The sequence below is a fragment of the Leucopleurus acutus genome, assembly GCF_964270905.1.
Source record: "Leucopleurus acutus genome assembly, chromosome: 7".
Lineage (NCBI taxonomy): Eukaryota > Metazoa > Chordata > Mammalia > Artiodactyla > Delphinidae > Leucopleurus > Leucopleurus acutus.
The window spans coordinates 64,724,099-64,746,305 of record NC_139150.1 but is presented as its reverse complement, the minus strand read 5'-3'; the positions used below and the strand labels follow the sequence as shown (position 1 = coordinate 64,746,305).

Sequence of the window (22,207 nt, the reverse complement as noted above, 5' to 3'; positions counted from 1 at the left end):
AATTCTTATGGAAAAGCAAGAAACCAGAATTGCCAGAAAAAAAAACTTAAGAAACAAGAAGAAAGTAGAAGGAATCATTCTACCTGATTGTATGATTTATTATAGAGCATCAGTAATCATGACAGTGTGTTAGTATTTCAGTCATCCAGATTGTGGCTCAGACAGAAAGACACGATGATCAGTTACACAAAATAGAGAAATAAGCCCACACTAGTATGGCAAAGTGATTTTCAACAGAGGTAAAAAGGCAATTCAATGAAACAAGGGTAGTTTCAGCAAAGGTGCTGGAAGATTTGGATATCCATAGACAAAAAAAAAAAAGAAAAGAAAAGCCTCAAACCTTACCCAAAAATTAACTCAAATGGATCATAGATTTAAATATAAGATGTTAAATTATAAAACTTTTACAAGAAAACACAGGAGAAAAATCTTGGGAACCTAAGGCTTGGTAAAGACACGACAACAAAAGCATCATCCACAAAAGAAAAAAAGTTGATAAATAAAAAATTGATAAACCAAAATTAACAACTTTTACTTGGTGAAAGATCTGGTAAAGTTGAAAAGACAAGCTACTCACTGGAAGAAAATATTTGCAAATCACATCTGACAAAGGATTCTTACCTGGAATATATAAAGAATGCTCAAAATTCAACAGTGAAAAAAGCAAGCCACTTAGAAAATGGGCAAAGGACATGAAGAGACATTTCACCAAACAGATAACACAGATAGTAAATAAGCACACGAAAAGATGCTCAATATCACTAATTATTAGAGAAGCGGAAATTAAGACCATTGACCTATTAGAACAGTGAAAAGAAAAAATAGTGACAATTCCAAATGGTGGAAAAGGTGTGAAAAAACTAGATCTCTTATACATTTATTATTGGTGGGAATATAAAATGATATAGCCACCCTGGAAAAGAGTTTCTTAAAAAACTAAGTATAGAGACTTCCCTGGTGGTCCAGTGGTTAAGACTCCGTGCTCCCAATGCAGGGGGCCCCGGTTCTATCCCTGGTCAGGGAACTAGATCCTGCATGCTGCAACTAAAGATGCCACGTGCTGCAACTAAGACCTGGTGCAGCCAAATAAATAAGTAAATAAATAAATATTTTAAAAACCCCAAAAAACTAAGTATGCAACTACTTATGACCCAGTAATTGCACTCCTGGGCATGTATCCCAGAGGAATTAAAACTTATACCTACATAAAAACTACACATGCATGTTCATAACAGTTTTATTTGTAATGGCCACTATCTGGAAACAGCCAAAATATCTTTCAATAGGTGAATGTCTAAAAACAACTGTGTACATCTATACCATGGAATCTACTCAGATATAAAAAGCAATGCACCACTGATACATGGAACAATGTTTTGGATGGATTTCAAAAACATTAAGATGAATGGAAAAAGCCCATCTGAAAAGGTTACGTACTGTATGATTCCATGTATATAATGGAATGAAATGACAAAATTCTTTCCAGCTGTTCTAATGACCATCCAGACTCATTGATGCTTCTCTTATCCCTTGTGTCTGAGAATGACTCTCCTCATTGATAAATCTAGTCACTACCTCACAAACTAGTACATCTTAGTTCTGCCCCTCTTAAGGACCAAAGTTCCAAATACTTTTGACTTCCAGAGAAAGCTAGGCTTAGACCAGATTTATGACATCTCTAACTGAACTAGCTCTTTGATTAATGTTCTTTATCTTCCCCATATTCTTGCTAACTTCCCCACCACGAGGCTTAAAATATCACATGTAAGGAAACAGTTCATACCATATGACCCATCAATCCCACTACTGGGCATATACCCTGAGAAAACCACAATTCAAAAAGAGTCATGTACCACAATGTTCATTGCAGCACTATTTACAATAGCCAGGACATGGAAGCAACCTAAGTGTCCATCGACAGATGAATGGACAAAGAAGATGTGGCACATATATACAATGGAATACTACTCAGCCATAAAAAGAAACAAAATTGAGTTATTTGTAGTGAGGTGGATGGACCTAGAGTCTGTCATACAGAGTGAAGTAAGTGAGAAAAAGAAAAACAAATACCATATGCTAACACATATACATGGAATCTAAAAAAAAAAGAAAGAAAAAATGGCTCTGACGAACCTAGGGGCAGGACAGGAATACAGACGCAGATGTAGAGGATGAACTTGATACGGGCAGGGGGAAGGGTAAGCTGGGACAAAGTGAGAGAGTAGCATTGATATATATACACTACTAAATGTAAAATAGATAGCTAGTGGGAAGCAGCTGCATCACACCGGGTGATCAGCTCAGTGCTTTGTGACCATCTAGAGGGGTGGGAGGGAGATGCAAAAGGGAGGGGATATGGGGATATATGTATACATATAGCTGATTCACTTTGTTATACAGCAGAAACTAACACAACATTGAAAAGCAATTATACTCCAAAAAAGATGTTAAAAAAAACCCAACAGTTCAGTAATTGCTGCTCATACCAATAAGTTTAAGTTGTGTTACTAATACTGTGTATTAGTGTGGGGAATTATGCACATTATATGTAAAAGATGTGAAGGAAGGGATTATCATTGCTAAATTTGGGGGATAAGTATCAACTCTTACTTAGAATGATTTCCATTAAAATGGTTTGAATGAATGTATTTGTAGTCAATGAGAAATGTCAGTACTTTTAAAGGGTTAGCCTTTAAGCACATGAAAATTTCACAAAGTCAAAACAAATTAAGTACTCTCAAGTGTCTTCGTATCTGCTTTCTCGGCTTAAAGGATAATGGAGACCCTGTCAGAGTTTTTCACCTGCCCCTTCCTCTCATTTATTTGACAAATATTTATTGAGACAAATTTTATTGAGTGCCTGCGAATGCCAGGCACTGATCAGTAAGATAGTGCCTTCTTCTAAGTAGTTTAAAGACTAGTCAGAAAGATTGTAATTAAGAAATTATGTCACAGTGAGATGAGGTCAGAAGTCTTTCGAGAGGAGATTTTTGGGTTGAGTCCTCTAGGACTAGAAGGAGTTAAACAGAACGGTCTGGTGGTAGGACACGCTGTGAATGGGGTGGGGCAGAGGGAGGCGGTCAAGAAATTTGAAGCTGGGAATACTTTCAAGTGCAAAGACAGAAGGTGGAAGAGTGCTGGGCTGCTTTTACTTCCAGCATCTTTTTCTAATTACACAGTGCTGCTGGCCCCCTGCTCCACCTAGAGGTGGTGTGGGATCACACAAAGGCGGGGACTTGAGAACAGACTTGGGGGACCGTTGCCTTGGCCACTCGAGTAGATGTATGATTTGGGGCAAGGTGCTCAAATTCTGTGAGCCTGTTTTCTCATTTGTAAAATGGGGATAGTAACACCTGGATTAAATGAGAGCCTGTAAGTCAAGCTCCTCCCTCAATTCATTTAGATCTCCTTTCCCCCTCCCCCTTGCTTCAGTTGTTTTGGAAATTGTATTTTCTCCTTACAACTCCCTTCATTGCTCCTCTAATCTCTATCTTGCTATACTTTTCCTGGCATCCCCACTAAGAAGGCTGACTGTGGGGGAGGGGTGCTTCGAGCTTGGCTGGAGAAGAGCACAAGCTCACAGTAGTTCTGAAAAGCTCTCCAAGGGGCTCTGATGAGCCCAACACTCGCGCCTCCCTCTCCTCTCTCCTCTCCCCTCCCCCTCCGCTCTGGAACTGCTGCTCCCAGGGATCCTGGGCTTTTGTTCTCTAGAGGCTTAAACTACCACCTGTTTTGCTTTGACTTATTGTTTAAAGGGTATCGCCCATTGTCTACAAACTATCAAAAATAGAAACTGCCAAAACTTAAAGATAGGAAGAGCTAAGTTTGTACTTTCTTTCTTTCTTTCTTTTAAAATACTAACACTAAAACATCAATGTTTTTTCATTTTCCCTCTATTTCCATTCCTTTTCTGAGGACCTCCCCACTCCCAATAATTTTACATGTTGGTACAATCATTAAGCACTAATAAAAAGTTATCTTTTAATATTAATTATAATTTATCTATTAATATATGTCTTCCCTACTTGATTTTGAGTTCCTATGGCCTGTAGTATCTTGTACAGCAGTAGTTTCTCAAACTTGAATATGCATAAGAATCATCTGGGGATCTTGTTAAAATGCAGATTCTGATTAGCAGTTCTGGCAAGGGGCTGCGTTTCTTCTAACAAGCTCCCAGGTGAAGCCCCTGGACCACACTTGGAGTTGCAAAGCCTTACTGGGTTTAGAACAAAGGAGGAACACAAGAAATGGTTGCTGGATGATGCCTTGGTCTCTCCTACTCAGTGCTTGGAATTTTCTTCAATACATCTTTCTCCACTTTTTCCTGTGCACTATTTATGACTAACTGACAATTATTCCTTTGTGTACTTAGCTGTGCCCTTCCTTCCCCTTTTCATAGTCAACAGTCTCATCCAGAAACCAGTCACTTAAGGAGTACAACAGTAATCTCCAGCCTCTTTCTACTGTCATCTACTTTGTAGCAAGCAAGAATAACTTTTTAAAGAATCATCTTTACCTTTGTTGCTCAGCAACCTATAGTAGCTCTCTAGTATACATCGTATCAAATTCAAATTCACGATGAAAAGCTTCAAGACATTTCTCCAACCCTTCCCTCTCGCTTGCTAGTCAATTTCTCTTTTTGCAGCACTTGGAACTCTTTGCATATTGCTGAGGTATGAGTCAGTCTCCTTGCAAGACGTTTTGCATTGCGAATGTCTTCTTTCATTCTTTTAAAAGGCCTATGTGTATCTCTTTCAAAAAATTCTCAATTTTTATCTATTTAATGTTAAGCTTTGCTTGATTTATTTGTGAGTCCTTCGTTTAAAGGAGTATGAGCTACATACTTTATTTATTTTTATATTTTTTTGCTTTTTTCATATTTTGGTTCAGTTTTAAATGGGAAGTGTCTGTGCTTGCTGTTCATGGTTGTATCCCTAGCACATAAGAGTGCTTGACACACTAGGCACTTTGGGAGGGGACTCAGTGAAGGATGAAACACAATTTAAGATCAGCTTTTATTACTTTTCAAAATGCTTTCTTTGCTACATTTATTGGGAAACTGGGTGAACGTTAATGGTTAAATAAGACAATTCTGGTGATATAATTCTGGTACAGTAAAAATATTAAAGGATCAATTCACATCAGAAGGCTAGTAATAACTACCAACACATTTAAAAATGTACTGCCTACAGGATAAAAAAATAATTTTAGAAATCCCTTGAAGATTATTTTGAGAGATAAACATTTGAGGTTTAGCAGCACTTTACACTGTACTACCTACAAGCTACCATTCTACTAGGGAAATAAAATTTAGATGCATTTAAAATACAGTATGGGCCCAAACCCACATCCTATCGAAAAGGCTTATGCTTTCCTATCATTGTTTTCTATACTGCACGTTTTGCATTCGTTAGAACTGCCTATTTCTTAATAGTTCTTGGTGCTTTAAATTTAAAAGAAAATAAATGGGGCTTTCTCATATTACAGTTTCAAGGAAAAGGAGACTGCAGGGCCCCTTCAGCAAGGTTTAAGAGGCCTACAAGCTGCACACCCGTGCAACCGCCTCATGCTCCGATTTCATCTATGGGTTTTTGTACAGTTCTTTTTTGGATGGTGCAAACCGCGCAAGTGCAGCATTAAAAACCTCTCCACCCTGGGAAACGATGCAAGAACATGCAGCTTAGGCTGCCAGATTCTCTCCAACACACAGCCAAGGGCTTGGAGGCCCGTATACCCGCCCCCAAACCCCGTCCACAACAATCGTTTCCTCCCTCCCCGCCTTTTACATACAGTACACATACAAATACACACACGCAGAGCAGCCAGCAGGGGCGGGCCGGGCCCGACCACTCCGCAAACCGCAGGGGGGAGCCACAGCGGGCCAAGCTGTTTGCTCCCCCTTCTTTGTTCCTTCTCACTCTTATCTCTCTCCATCAGGCTGCACCTGTTAGGAAAAAGCGAACTTGGGGATCTAGGATCTCCTGAAGTCCCGTTTCGAAGCCACATACCTTCGGCGGGTGTTGCGTTATCCCCCCTCCGTCGGCTAGCAGTTGGTCCCGCCCCAGTGCTAGCGGGCGCGGAGCGGGAGCCGCGCGGGAGCAGCGCAGCGACGGCGGCGGCAGCGGCGGCGCGGTTGCTATTCGGAGACGTTGAGACGCCTCTGCGGCAGCTGGTGGCGCAGGTGGCTTGCGTGGACGCGGGCAGAGGCGGCCGGCCCGCCACCGCAGCCTCAGCGCCCGCGGCCCCGGCAGGTGAGCGGGCGGCGGGGACTCGCCCCGCCCCCCCCCTCCGGTGGCCTCACTCCTGGCTGTAGCGGGGAAGTGGCCGCGGCCCGCCCGGGAGCAGAGGTTCGGCCCGGGGCTGCGATCGTAGGGAAGAAGGCTGGGGGAGAGGCCGTGTGTGGCTGGGAGGGGAACGTTCCCTTGCCTTTTGCCATCTTTTTCTTCCCCCCGACCCCCCACCCTCTTGGGGCTTAAGCTTGGGAGAAAAAAGCCAGAGGAAAGATGGGGCGGAAGAAAGGGGAATTCGGGGCTGAGAAGCATCTCTGCCTCAGGTGGTGGCGTCTTTTCGGTCGTCGAGCGGTGGACCTTGCGAAGCCTGGAGGGCTAGCTCTCGGGCTGCGGAGGCCGCGCACTCGCGCGGGAGGAGCGGGAGGCGGCTCTCCCCTCACTCTCCCACCCCCTCCCCACCCCTCCCCCTCCTCCTCCCCTTCCCCCGTCCCTCCCTTACGGCCCCTCCCTTCGGGTTTCTGAGCTTTAACCGCCCTCCATGCTCTCCCTCGCAGGCGCGTCGGGACACCCCGAGGCATCCTCCCCCTCCCGCCGCCGCGGGAGCCTCGGCTGCCGTCCGCCTTCCCGCATCCCCTCGCAGTCCGCACCGTCACACCTCCTCCCTGTGCTCGGACCCCCGGTCTCGGCCCTGAAACATGACTCGCGATTTCAAACCTGGGGACCTCATCTTCGCCAAGATGAAAGGTTACCCTCATTGGCCAGCTCGAGTAAGTGATTTTTAGCCTTCGCGTTTAGTGGTGCTACATTCCTCAGAGGCCTACTTCCTATACCCTCTTCTCTTAATTTTTTTTTCTCGTGTCCTTTCTCTCCCTCGCTTTCACTTAGTCTCATTTGTAGCCTGACCTTTTATTTTAGTTTTTTGCCCACTAATCTTCCATGTAATTTAAAAATTCAGGTGTTTATACATACTTAGGTATTTTCCTGTGGTTTGTTTTTGACAGACTTTGGCAGGTTTTCTTAATATGAAATATTTCAAGGTGATGCCATTAGTGTTCCATTGTAGGTGAAAATAATCAAGTATGGATTTTGTGTTTAAAAATTAAGGGAACAGGCATTTTCTTAACTTTGAGTAAAATGCAAAATACCAGTGAAATCTATGCCAACTATTGGGTGTTAAAGAGTTCTACGTGATTAAATTAACATAGGTATTCTTTCCTGTTTTATGGTTGATGAGACCTTCTGGATTGACTTGTTTAATACGATAGAGGACTGGATATTCTTGAAAATTTTACAATAAGGTAGCATCACGGAACGTCTAGAAAGTTTATTTTCACGTTTTTATTGGTGAAGTTTGCCTTATGACCTTGAAGAAGTTGTTTTACCTCTTTGATTGTTTCCCACAGGCAAAAGGAGGAGTAGACCCATATTCCTGGGTTCACATGTAGTGCAGAGAGGTGATTAAGGACTGAGGGTTTTTTGTAACATTTAGGAATTGAGACTGTCTAAAATATCTAAGTACCATTTTCAGAAAAAGATCTTTTAGGTTATGGTAGGACTCAGGTTCTAAGGTAGTGATAGAACCTAGCAAATGTTGAGCTCAATTAGATTAGTAAGCTCAAGGTCCTTCTTAAATATAAACATGAGATAGTCTAAAGTTGTAATTTCCACTAATTTACTCTTCATTGAGGGCTGTATTTCTTAAAGATAATTAAATCCTGTAGTTTTAATTATGTCAGTTGGGAGGAAGAGTAACCATTGGTTACAGAGAATCATGGAGTGAGTTGCTGAGTGCTATCCAAGTATAAAATATTCACTGTTTCTTAATTTTTCCTATCCAGCTCTTTACAGACTCAGGTTTACTGGTTTCCTTCCCCAGCCTGGAAAGATTTTTTTTTTTTCCCTAGTCTATTAAATCTACCTTTTCAGTGGAGTCGTATTGAAACAATCCTTAATCATAATTCGTCTGTATATTTGATACTTTATTTCCTTTGTGATAACCTTTTATTTTAACTCTTATGTGCATTCTTTGATCTCCAGGTAGTTTGTAAGCTTTTCCAGAGAAATAGATACAAACTGAATTTCCTTATTACACACCCTCCCAATCCTTAGTACATAAATCATACGCTAAAAAACACCTTACTTCATGTTTAAGTAAAGAGCATAGGGAAACTGAGCAGGTTTAAGGCCCCTGCAAAATACTTTTTTGTGGTTTTAGCATCATTTATTTTGAGGTGTTATAAAATCCGAGCATATGGGGTACATCTTTATTCAGATTTCTATGCGACAGTGCAGTTAAAAACCAAATGAAAATGTTTTAAAAATTATCTACTCTTCTAAATCATCTTCCCTACATGCTGCAGTCTGTTAGGTGACTAAGAATGCTAATAAAAGCAAACCTAGAGTAGCCTTAGGAGGACCAGAGTATTTTCTTTCTTTCTTTAATAAATTCTATATTTAACATTTTAATTTGGATTGAAATGGGAAATTTTAGTCTCTTTCCTTTTCCGTTTTTTTCTTAGAAGCAGTTGAACTTAGTTTTGATATTGTCTGTGTCTAAGAATTATGTTCCTTTTTCTATCTTCTCTCCAATCTTACGAATTCTGAGTCTTTGCTTTAGAGAGTTTAAATATGTATTTAAGGTCTCAGCTGTGAAGGTGACAATCGTTGTTCCAGTTTTGATTTTAATGCTTTCTGTCTGTGTATCCCAGGCTTCATTACTTTTTAAGTCTTGCACATTCTTGTAATCCTGTACCAGTAGTAATTGTTTTTAAAGTCAACTTTAAAAAATTGCCTAGCATTTATTAAACTCTTTAGGTGCTAGATATTTGCATAAACTTTTAAAGCTGTTTGCTGGCAGGAAGCATATGAGCTGAGGTGACAAATATATCCCTTATCTTAAGGCCTCTAAGGATTTTCACAATTTAACAATTTGTCACAAAGCCGAAAAGACAGTATAATCTTCATATAGGTGGGGAAGTTAAGTTCCCAAGGGTGTTGGGTGCTAACGATTCTTATTGATGTCTGAAACCTTCAGATTGCCAACATCACCCTCATGGTCTTCTCTTAAACATGATAATGCATGTGGAGCACCATAGGTCTGCTGGTGGTCTGTTCCCTTCTTAATAGTCAGCTGATTTTTTAAGTTAAAGTGTCTTTGAAATTATGAAAGTTCTGAAATAGAAATATTATTATGAAGTTTAAATAAATAAATAATGAAGTAGAAATGTTAAATTCTGGCCAGATACTACTGCCTGATGGCCTTAACTCTGGTAAGCAAAAGTATCAAGTATTACAGATGTGTTAGACATAAGAGTACCTGATACTTTCTTCCTTACTTAATTAGAAGTATTAAAGTATTAAAAGAGAAATGGAAAAGGAACAGGTAACCTCATGTGATTCAGCCATGTAGGTCTAAGATCTTTTCAGAATATGTGTTTCAGACTTGGAGAAATACTGTTTTAAACTTGTTAATGTCTCCTATATTTGGATAGCCTCCCTGCGGAAATAGAATTTAAAATTTTTGAATAGGTTCAGACTCTCTTATCTGGAATTCTTAGGGCCAGATGTGTTTAAAAATTCAGAACTTCGGGATTTTAGAAAGGTAATGATGGTACATATGCCATATATCTTGCTCCTAGTAGGGTCTGGGATGGCACATGGTAATCTAACACGATATTTCTGTGGAGAAGCATCACTAGAAATGCTAGGTGGATAAAAGAAATGATGGAATAGCTTCAGTGTCAATCCAGGTTTTGCTACCAAATGAGTTTTGAGAGAAATAATTGGTTTTCAGAGCTTCTTGGGTTTCAGAACTGGAGGTAAGGGATTGTGGACCTGTAGAACTGGTCCATTTTATAGCAGATCCCTTTTGGATGTCCTGTTTTCAGTTTATTCTGATGTGTTTAGGTGTGTATGATTTAAAAGATTTTAATTTTTCTGATCTTTTTTTTAGGTAGATGAAGTTCCTGATGGAGCTGTAAAACCACCCACAAACAAACTACCCATTTTCTTTTTTGGAACTCATGAGACGTAAGTCCTTTTAGCTCTAAAAGCAAATCAGAGTTAATTTAGCACGTTCATTAGGCATATAATGAAAAACAAGTAGAGATTAATTCAGAGAGAAAATAAAGTTACAGGAGATGTTAAAATCATCTTTGAACTTGGAAAAAAATCTTCAAGTTTCCTTTTAAAATTTATTTTTATGGTAGAAAAATTAGACACTGTAGCTTGAACTTTTATTGAAATGGATGTCCTTAATCATAAAAGAAAGATGTACATTGGTCCTCTTATCAATCAGAAGAATAACTGATGGATGAAAATATGTAAGGGAAGTTTTAACAAGGCATTCAGTATTCATATTTAGTATAATTAGTGCTTTTCATGACAGTCTGGCACCCTATTTTAGGCTTTGATTTTAGCCACACAAATGGTATATTGTGGGAAAGGTGAGAAGAAATCTGGATAGTTCCTTCTGTGTGTATTTATATGGTCCTGAGAGCCACTGTTACTGCTCTGCTGCCCCTGGTGGATTTGTGGGCAGAGAACTGATTTGGTGAAGCAAATTAATTTTTCAAAAATTGCAAAAAAAAAAAAATTTCCAATAGAATATTGAACTGTTACTTCTGGGTACAGAGGATTACTCCAGGGGCTATCTCATTAGTTTTGAAAAATAATATACTATGTGTCTGTATTTTAATAGCCTTACAAGTTGTATATAATCTCGTTGATTTTGAACTTTAAGTTTAGAATTTGCAATAATTTTGGTAAAGTAGACTTGTTTACCTGGGATCAGGTGAAATAAAACTGGGGGTACTCTAATTAGAATTATGTATTCCTTAGAATGTGTACAGTGGCAACATTGGTTTAATGTTGCTTAGCTACTGTATGAACTTTCACATAATTTTAAGAAATAGCTTTATTAATATGTACTTTACATCATAAAGTTCACTTGTTAAAGTATATAATTCAGTGGATTTTAGTATATTTATTTCCATAACCATTAGCAGTCACTCTTCATTCCCTCCCCCTCCAGCCCAGGATACCCACTAGTTCACTGTCTATTTTTGCCAATTCTGGACACTTCATATTAATTAATTAATTTATTTTTGTTGTGTTGGGTCTTCGTTTCTGTGCGAGGGCTTTCTCCAGTTGTGGCAAGCGGGGGCCACCCTTCGTCATGGTGCGCGGGCCTCTCACTATCGCGGCCTCTTTTTGCAGAGCACAGGCTCCAGACGCGCAGGCTCAGTAGTTGTGGCTCACGGGCCTAGTTGCCCCATTCATATTAATGATATCGTACAATGCCATGTAATTATCTGCTTTAAAATATAGTTTTGAGTCCAGAATTGTATTGGCCTTCACCGTAATTACTTTGAGTTGGATCCAGGTATATTCTCTGAATATAAAAATTCAATTTGTAAAAAAATGATGAGTTTCTGATTCTTTGGGATAATCTGTTTAAAACTCTTCCATAAATTTAATAGAGAAAGGTATCTTTTAATGAAAAACTGTGTACTCTCTATATGAGTAGGGGTTTTCAAAGTGTGGTACCAGGTCAAGCTGCACCCCATATGGGAACAGCACATGGGAACTTCAGATAGTAGGCATGCAAATTCTTGGACCTTACTTGAACCAGAAGCTGAGGTTTGGGGCCCAGCAGTCTGTTCTAACTAGCCTTCCAGATACTTCTGGTGCCCGTGAAGTTTGGGAACACTTTATCAGAGTAAAGTGAGTAGACGTTCCCTAGAATTTTTATGTATGCTTATAGTACCATAGAACACATAGTTAATTTTTATGCTAAATTTAGAAGAATGATCATCCCTTCCCCAACATTTAAAAATGAGGATTTTTATGTTGTAAATATCTGTGAATTATACATCAGAACAGACTACACCAAATAATTAAATTTTCATAAGCATTGTTTGGTTAATAACAAAACAGTGGTATTAAGTGGTTAATGAAGACAGTGAATTACTAATATTCAAGAATTAGAATATATTCAGGAAATTAAAGTATAACTTTAAAATTAAGCTAATGGGGCTTCCCTGGTGGCACAGTGGTTAAGAATCTGCCTGCCAATGCAGGGACATGGGTTCGAGCCCTGGTCTGGGAAGATCCCACATGCCACAGAACAACTAAGTCCGTGAGCCACAACTACTGAGCTTGCGCTCTAGAGCCGGCGCTCCGCGACAAGGGAGGCCACCGCAATGAGAAGCCGGTGCACCGCAGCAAAGAGTAGCCCCTGCTCGCCTCAACTAGAGAAAAACCCGGGTGCAGCAACAGAGACCCAGTGCAGCCAAAAATAAAAAATAAATTAAAAAAAAAATTAAGCTAATGATAGTAAATTTTCACTTCAAAACGCACTTGTAATTTTTGTGCATTAGTGATCTCATAAGTACACCATTACCTTTGGAAAGGTGGTGCTGTTGTATCTATTGGCCTGGTGACTTAACTTTTTGGTATTTAAGGTTGATTTTTAGAAACTAGATCTCACTGATTATTTGCCTTTCCCCTCCCTCAAAAGTTGGGAGGGCAGTTATGTGAACCTTTCAATTTGGAATTTGTTTAAATGGGAGTTTTTTCTAATAGCCTGTAGTTAGGGAGATGGGAAAGGAAGAACATAGAAGAAGAAATGGCAATTTAGAAAACTGTACTTATTCATAGCTTATTTATAGATTAAGTTTTTTAATTGTTAATTTGGAGCAGAATCCTTTTGTAATTGCATTCTGTTCCTGACTTGCAACCATCTGACTTTTCATAGTGTTTTATACCTTTCACAGTAAATTCATCCAGCCAAGTTTTGAATATTAGATAACAATGAGCCCTTATGTATACCAAACATGATGGTCTACTAGGTATCTTAAAACTAATATATTCAAAACAGATTCTTAGTAAATGAGACAAGGATGCAGTGCTTTGCTGGAGGCAAAAATCATGGTGTCATCCTTGATTTCCTATTACAGTCTTTTCCCTTTCTCCCCACATCTAGTCAGTTAGCAAGTCTTGTTCTTTTCCTTTAATGTGCATTCTGATCTTTTTTCCATCTCTTCTACTACCACTTAAGTTCATACTGCAGTTAGTTTCAGAAATAGTGTCCTACTCCTATCTTTTTTTTTTTAATAAATTTATTTATTTATTTTTGGCTGCATTGGGTCTTTGTTGCTGTGCGCGGGCATTCTCTAGTTGCGGCAAGTGGGGGCTACTCTTCATTGTGGTGCGCGGGCTTCTCATTGCAGTGGCTTCTCTCGTTGGCGGAGCATGGGCTCTAGGCACGCAGCCTTCAGTAGTTGTGGCGTGCGGGCTTCTGTAGTGTGGCTTGCGGGCTCTAGAGCGCAGGCTCAGTAGTTGTGGTGCACGGGCTTATTTGCTCCGCGGCATGTGGGATCTTCCCGGGGCAGGGCTCGAACCCGTGTCCCCTGCGTTGGCAGGCGGATTCTTAACCACTGCGCCACCAGGGAAACCCCCTAATCCTATCTTTGTCTCAGTTTTCACTCTTAATGTATAGTCAAAGTGAACTTGATATTCCAGTCAGATCATGTCATTTCTCTGTCCAAAACCCGTCAATGGCTGCCTTATTACAGACAAAACTCCGAAGTTTTGTCGACAAATGCTATTTATGAGACCCTATATGAACTAGTCTGTGTTTACCTTTCCAACCTCATCACGTTTTTTCACTGTTACACAAATATATTTCATCTTGTCTCAAGTCCTTCTTGGCTGTTTTCTCTGTTGGGAAAGGTATGCCTTCAGATTTTCAGTCATTTAGATCTTAGCTCAAATCCTCCTTTTTGTGCTTTTTCTCCATTGCACTGATGACTGAAATTTTTTTCTTTTCCTTCACCCACAAGTGAAAAGCTTGGAGAGCAGGTACCTTGTCTATCTTGTTTGTCATCATTTGCTTAAGTGCCTGGCACATAGTAGTTGTTAAATAAATGTTTGGTGAGAGATTGACAGCTTTATGACCTAGATAAAATCATTTATGGATTATGAATTTGCTGTCCATTAGCTAGCATTTGTATAGTTTTTAAGACAACTGATCGTAAGGCTGTCTTTGAATCCTGCCATATATCTGCTGTATGACCTGCTGTATGGCAGGTTACCTAGCCTTGTGTCCTTCCCTTCCTTACTTGTAAAATGGGAATAATAAAATATTCGACCTCAGAATTTGAGGTGCAAACAAGATACTACATGAAAGATGCTTAGAACAGTGTTTGGCATGTATTAAACACTAAGCATATGTCAGCTATTAATAGTTAAAGGTAATGTTGCATATTATTTTTTCACGACTAATACTTGTGTTAAATTGTTTGCAGTGCAGTTTGAGTTTTGCTGACTAATTACCATTGCTAATTGAGGGAATACTCTCATCTAAGGTCTATTTATTTCTCTAAAGTCAGAAAATTTTAAATGAAGATGGTGTTTTTGCTGCTTTTATCTCCTTACTGCTCTTGTCTTAATTCAAAGATGTTAGATGCACAGTTCTAGGAACCTTAAAAATATCCATCACAGGCTGTTTCAAAACCTGCCTAATGTACAGTTTTAGGAGTGAAGGTGAATGGGGGAGGTACTGCTTGTTGGTCGGTTTTTTGGTATAACCTGTCCACAAGAAAGGAATAAAGAAATGAATCATAAGGATAGGATTTTATTTTCTTCTACACTAGTTTTTCTATACAGTTTCTGTACTACAGACATCACTGTATGTGTTGGTGAGGGGCTTGTACGGTTTCTCATGAGCCTTATATAATGAGAGGAACTTTTTTCATCTCTATACTGTCAGGTTCGTGGCACATAGTAGATGTATCAGTTGTCTGTTGCATCATCTTCTATTATAAAATAGTGTGTGCTGTTATAAAATCTAGTTTAAAACAGTATGTTTCCTATTTTGTGATTAATAATAATAGAGAAATGAAACAGCAAGTTAGAATCAATGTTTTAAAAGGTAGACGTTTCTGTATTATAATATGACTTGGCAACAGTTAAATGAGTTTTGAGCTTCATGTCTTTAGCTCTGATAAGCATTCGCATGCCATTTTTTATATGCAACTTTGGTTTGCTTTAAAGGAAAGGTTCTAGGTGTGTGATAACTGAGTTTTGTGAGACATATATGTGTATGTTTTCATGGGTATGTACATTGTTTCCAAAAAGTGACTTTAGAGAGAGAACTGCTTTTCTGTTTACTTACATTCTGTGAAAATTGGGATACACAGGAACACACTTACGGTCTTCAGGCATAGGCCACATAGGAAACACACTTGCAGGCTTTAAGTTGCTTGACAATTATAACATTAGTACTGTAGTTAATGATTTGCTGTTTTCTTAGGACATTTTACATGAGCTTTGATCCTTGTGGGCTTTGACATTGGTATTTGTAATGAGTTCATACGTATAGGGATATAACATCAATAGTTTATTAGTAGATATTTCAAAGGCTATATTACAGTGGTTATAGGAAACCCTGAAACCTTTTTAAGGGAACATTGTACAGAGTGGAGGCTATGCTGTTTAATAGCTAGATAACCTTGCCTGTGTCAGTTAATCTTTCTGGCCTTCAGTTTTCTAATCTTTAAAAGGAGGATCTTGGTGATCCCTAAGTGTTCCTTTCAGCGCTGGAATTTGGTGGGTAATATACTTTGAATTAATGTATATCTTTTCATTGTAAAAATTTTAAAAACAATGTTAAAAGAGTTCTCTACAAAGGAAACAGTCATTTTTACTACTATTTTTTAGAAACAACCCCTAAACCTGTTACTGTCTTAGTATATTTTCTTTGAGATTTATATGTCATTTAAAAATGGAATGCTTTGAAGAATGAATCAGAGCCACAGCCACATAAGGTTGTGCCCTTGGGGACTAGTGCTGGCTGTTTAAAAACTAATCTGCGCCCTGTGTACCAAACCTGTGGGATTGCATCCCTGGGGAGGATTCTTTGTGTGTGTATGTGTTTTCTTCTTTTTTTAAATTGAAATGTAGTTGATATATATTGTATAAGTTTAAGGTGTGTTGATTTTGATACATTTATATATTGCAATATTACCACCATGATTTGATATATTTATATATTGCAATATGATTACCTGCCACCATAGCATTAGCTAACATTTCCATTAGGTCCCTTAATTAGTCATTTCTTTTTTTGTGGTGACAACATGAGAGGATTCTTTTTTCATCCACCATAATTTTTTGAGTCTCATTAAGGAGCTCTGTAGTCTTGAGCATATCATTTGAGCCAGCAGTTCTACTTAGAATTTATTAGGAAGATACGTGAAAAGATTGAGCAATACATTATTTACTGTAGCTGCATTTTATAATAGAAAATTTGATACAGAAAATGGTCCAACAATAGATAAATTTTGGGAAAGCTATTCAATGAAATAATATTTAGCTGTTAAGTAATTGTTGACATGAAAAGATGTTCATTATAATTTGAGAAAGTATTTATGGATGAGTATGTATCATATCCATTAAAATGACATGTTTATATCTGTATATATGCAACAAACAAGTGGGTGAAAACAGTGGCTATCTGTAGTTGGTAAAATTCTGGATCATTTTTGTTTTCTTTGATGGGATGTGGTATTGACTGAAAAATATTTTAACAGCTTTGTTGAGATGTAATTCATATCCCAAACAATTAATCCAGTTAAAACGTACAATTCAGTAGATCTTAGTATATCCAGAGAGTAGTGTAGACATTAGCACAGTTTTAGAACATCTCCATCATCCCAAAAACAGACCCTGTACGCATTAGCAGATACTTTGCATTTCTCCTTTCTCCCTCCTGTCTTGCCATACGGAACCACTAATCACTGCCTGTTCTGAGCATTTCATATAAATTGAACTATACAATATGAGGTCTTTAATGACCTTTTTTTCTTTTAACTTAGCATAATGTTTTTGTTTTTGTTTGCGGTACGCGGGCCTCTCACTGCTGTGGCCTCTCCCGTTGCGGAGCACAGGCTCTGGACGCACAGGCTCAGCGGCCATGGCTCATGTGCCCAGCCGCTCTGCGGCATGTGGGATCTTCCCGGACTGGGGCACGAACCCGTGTCCCCTGCATTGGCAGGCAGACTCTCAACCACTGCGCCACCAGGGAAGCCCATGTGTGAATATTTTTTTAACCATCTATATATAACATGAATTATTTAGATTTGCAAAGGTCTTCTCTCAGTTGGAAAGGCATAGTTATTTAATTTTTGGTATATTGATAAACATGTAAATTTAAGTATGACTTATAATATGAACATAATAGTAAAATAATAGAAAGTAGTGCTTGAAAACCTGACTGGAGGAGGAGCAGGGAGAGAAGTTTTTTAAAACCTATTCTGCAAAATTAAGAATAAAGGTTAACCAAGTGTAATAAAAATGTATATGTAAAACAAGGTGGTATGAATAAGACCAAATGTAAGTGACTACACTATGTGAATAGAATTCTCTGTTAAGACCTTTTGATTGGATTAATCCTATTAAACTACCTGTGTCGTATTTTCTGAGACAAGGCTCAAACAAGTCACGGCCAGGTAACAATATAATGTCACAAAGAAAGCAAGAATGGGACCATTGCTGTCTGATAAAAGTAGAATTTAAAGTCAAAGCATGAAGAGGAGAGAAGGATACAGGCATTCCTTAGCTTTGCATAGTTCTAGTATGTTTAAATTTTGGTCACCATGGTTTAGGTAAACAGCGCCAGTCCCCGCAACAATGTTTCAAATTTCACTTACTCTGGAATACTAACTGTAACTATGTAGACTACAAAATTTGTTGCTAGTTCTTCAGTCCACAAATCAAGAATGTAAATAACAGATGCATAGCATGTCACTTTTTTTTGAAGTTTCTTGGTGATTGGTCAGTGTGCATCTGTTTCTCACTTCAAGCATATATAGCACAATGTGTAGTAGTGTTGTTGCCTCTTTGTCTTTCAATGATATACCCACCCAGGTTACATTTAAAGAAAAAACAAGATGGGGAATCGGCCAACAAAGAAACTGATAATGCCAGAAGTGAAATTTGAATTGAATGTAAATGCAGTTATAGAATAAATAGCCTTGTGAATAATAACCTTGTGAATGTAGATGTGCTGTATATAGGGAGACTAGATACACAGCCAGAGCAGCTTAGGGAAGGCAAGCTTATCAACATAAATGAGGAAAGTGGTTGTAATAAAAAGGATGAAGATGTCTCAGAGGAAGTGACACCAACAAAAAGCATTAAAGATATGCCATAACATTGAAAATACAAAAGACAAAATGTTAGAAACTGATCAGATTTAGAAAGGAGTATGACACATTGCCTTAGGCATAGAAAATATGCTTACTCCGTGTCATAAGTTATGTGATCAGAAGGGGCAAGCACTGTTAAAACTATTAAGTTTTTTACAAAGACATGAAACACTTTAATCTCAGTGTTTCTAATGTTTTAAATTACAGTGTACTAAATAATTAGTATTAGTTTTACTATATTTAAAATTTCCTTACACACTGTCAGTAATAGTGCATTTAGTGTTTTGACAATTTTTGAAGGTTTTGGAACAATTGTAATTTTTCCCATTGTTCAGTAAGATTGCCTTGCACAGTCAATTTTGTGTTCTCTCATTGTCATACAAAGTGAGGACTGCCTATTTTGGGGAAAGAAAAATTATATAAATTGAACTGTCAAACCTTTATATGCTAAATAACATGGTAGAATCAGTTTTCTCTTTTGAATACTTTTTTGGTTTAGAATCATATCTAAAAATGACCCATGTTTGAAGTTTTACGACATTTTTCTGCAATTTTATTAAGTATTTAAGGTCCCTTCCACTTCTTCAAGTTCCTGATGCCACCAGTTTTGAACCCTTTGGGGATTTTGAACTATAAATTAGGGTACTGGCTCGCTTTCTTCTATATTGCTGTTTAGTACCCAACTTTCTTAGTCTTCCCAGCTTTCAAACCTGTTGATAATGTCCCTTGTCATCTTTAGCCTTATGAGTTATGGGGTTTTAGGAGAGAGAGTTGCTTTGCTCTAACTAGAAGTATGTTTTATTTTTGATGGTGTTTTTAACTCGAGTCATCTACTTGGAATTTGAAGCTGATTATGCAGGAGGAATTGCTTTACTGTTTTAACTAAATGTGTTAAATTTTCTAATTTTAGATTATGGGTAGGAATGAATGATGCCTAGTAAAAGTCTGAATTTTTAGATCAAATGCAATCATATAGCAATGATGATTTAAATGTGCCTTAACTGATGTGCAGTTAAAATACATGGATACTTTGAGTATTTATAAATTGCAGAATTTAAATAATAAAGCTGACTTATATGCATTTGATTATATTTAAGTAGAGCCCTAAGTCTCTTTTTTATTGAAATTTTATCTTAAAGCCTTTTAAAATATTCTAAACTGGAATGTGAGCTATAGTCATTAGGTCCCTAATTCTTAAAGAATTTCAGCAGATATGGAATTTGTGATAGATAATTAGTAATTAATAATCTTAAATTGTAGCATATTTTAGAGGAAATGAGTAGTAATTTGATTTTCCTCTTGCTTTGGAGAATACATATATATCAGCCATTATAGCAAAAAACTGGTACATTCTCTGCATCTACCTTTATAGGATTGACAGACTTCTACAGAACTGACTGACATAGGGAGATATATAATGGGGCTGTTTGGGGGATTATATCTAAATATATATGTATATATACACACAAAAAATAGTTGTCATCATTCACGGGTTCCATATTTACTAATTTGCCTGCTCACTAAAATGTATTTATAATCCCAAATCAATACCTGTGGTGCCTTCATGGTCATGTCTGTGTGTGAAATGGCAAAAAATTTGAGTAACTTGACGCACACATTCCTAGCTGAGGCTGAACCAAGGCCATGCTTTACCTTGTTTCAGCTCTCATATTGTAAACAAGTGTCCTTTTTGCAGTCTGTGTAGTGCCACAGCTTTTGTATTTTTGTGCTTTTTCTTGGTCATTTTGCCGTTTATAATAGCACCCAAATGTAGTACTTGAAGTGCCATTTGGTGTTCCTAAGTGCAAGAAGCCTGTGCTTTGCCTTATGGAGAAAATATGTGTTATGTAAGCTGTTGGCTCTGAGTTCAGTGTTAATGAATTACCAGTGTATATTAAATAAGGTGTCTTTAAACAGAAACACATAAAACAATGTTATGTACTGATTGGTTGAAAAAATGTTGTGACCAGAGGAACCTACCCTGTATTTACCCTGGAGCAGTGGTACAGTATTCCTTAATTCAGTGTTCATGGTGTTCATCATTATAGAATATAATTACCATGAATACAAGAATTGACTCTAATATATATGTGTGTGTGTGTGTGTATATATATATATATATATGAATGAACAAAGCAGTTACAACATCTGATTCCCTCATTGAATAAAGTAAAAGTCTTAACATACTTATTTTCTAAAAATATACATGTATGTATATACAAATATTAAAACATACATATAATATACCTTATTGACAATGTTTTGAGTTGTATATTCCAAACTACTTTGTAGTAAAACTATATTTAGAATGCATTTAAATGTATAGATTAATGCAGTCTTGTGACACTCTTTTTTCGTTTTTATGCATTTTTATAGTAAAATCTGTAAAATTATAGCAAAATTTACCATTTTAACCATTTTAAAGTGTGCAATTTAGTGGCATTCAGTACATTGACATTGTCGTGCAATTTGTGTGGTTTTTTTTTCCAATTAGGATTATGGATCTAGGAGTTTGTGGCTGAATTTAATAAAAGCATTTGGAATTAAATATTATTTGTGACTACCTTTAATTTATGTATGTTTTTAATGCATTTTAGATTAAGAATTTTTGATAATTGCGTTCATAGGGTAGTGCTATTTAATCACTTATATTTGAGATTGCTTTACACTCACATTTCCCCCCCCCTCCTGTTTTAGTGCTTTTTTAGGCCCAAAGGACATATTTCCTTACTCAGAAAATAAGGAAAAGTACGGCAAACCAAATAAACGAAAAGGCTTTAATGAAGGTTTATGGGAGATAGATAACAATCCGAAAGTGAAATTTTCAAGTCAACAGGTGCGTCATATTACGTAAAATTTAGTTTAGTATTATTTACTCAGTTTTGGAGAATAATCACCATTCTAGCTACAGGAAAATGATTGAAGAGCCTTATAAATTTCAGATTAAATTGTTCTTATTTGTGAGGTTGAACCTTGGACTTTTGTATCTAGATAACTGATGAAATTCTTGCCTTCGTGGTCAAATAGATCTCAGAAAACTGGGAAACACTCAGTTATTTAAATCCTGATTGAGGGTTTATTTAATGTATTGAATTTAAAGTCACATGTACTGTTTCCTTAAATTCAGGTTTAATAACTTGAAGGGTGTGTTTTTTTCTCATTTTAATTTCTAAATCCATAAAATTTATTAGAATATGAACTTCATGTGGGTTAAATTAAATATGTGACAAAAATACTTATAGCACGATGCAAATTATACTTATTTTTGGTTTCTAGAAGAGCAACCTTTAAACTTTTTTTATTCTGTTCTCTGTGTGTGTGTGTGTCTCCAGACTTGAATTAGTAAAAACTAGGATGAGTATGAGTAAACCTAAAGAAGGAAATAACACACTGAAAATTTTGCAACTTTCTACCTTTAAATCTATATAATTTTTTTTTTTTTTTTGCGGTACGCGGGCCTCACACTGTTGTGGCCTCTCCCGTTGTGGAGCACAGGCTCCGGATGCGCAGGCCCAGCGGCCATGGCTCACGGGCCCAGCCGCTCCGCGGCATGTGGGATCTTCCCAGACCGGGGTACGAACCCGTGTCCCCTGCATCGGCAGGCGGACTGTCAACCACTGCGCCACCAGGGAAACCCTATATAATTTTTAGTTCTTTGCATGTACCATGCTTTTTTCTCGTGTTTGAGAACTCTTCAGATGCTGTTCTGTCTGGAACATTGAAATCTTTCATTGATGTTCCAGGGCTGCATTAGATGATCCTAAG

At 37.8% G+C, this 22,207-nt stretch overlaps 1 protein-coding gene across 3 annotated transcripts in view; it reads left to right on the top strand.

Annotated features, from left to right (window-relative positions):
* The first annotated feature begins 6,110 nt into the window (after positions 1-6,110).
* The window catches only part of PSIP1 (PC4 and SRSF1 interacting protein 1), a 41,103-nt gene continuing 25,006 nt past the window's right edge, over positions 6,111-22,207 (top strand). For all 3 annotated transcript variants that reach the window (XM_082842980.1, XM_082842981.1, XM_082842982.1), the window contains exons 1-4: positions 6,111-6,251; positions 6,785-6,997; positions 10,183-10,259; positions 21,140-21,278. In XM_082842980.1, coding sequence (XP_082699106.1) covers positions 6,926-6,997; positions 10,183-10,259; positions 21,140-21,278 — 288 coding nt within the window. In that variant the 5' untranslated portion in view covers positions 6,111-6,251; positions 6,785-6,925. The remainder of the gene's footprint in view (positions 6,252-6,784; positions 6,998-10,182; positions 10,260-21,139; positions 21,279-22,207) is intronic.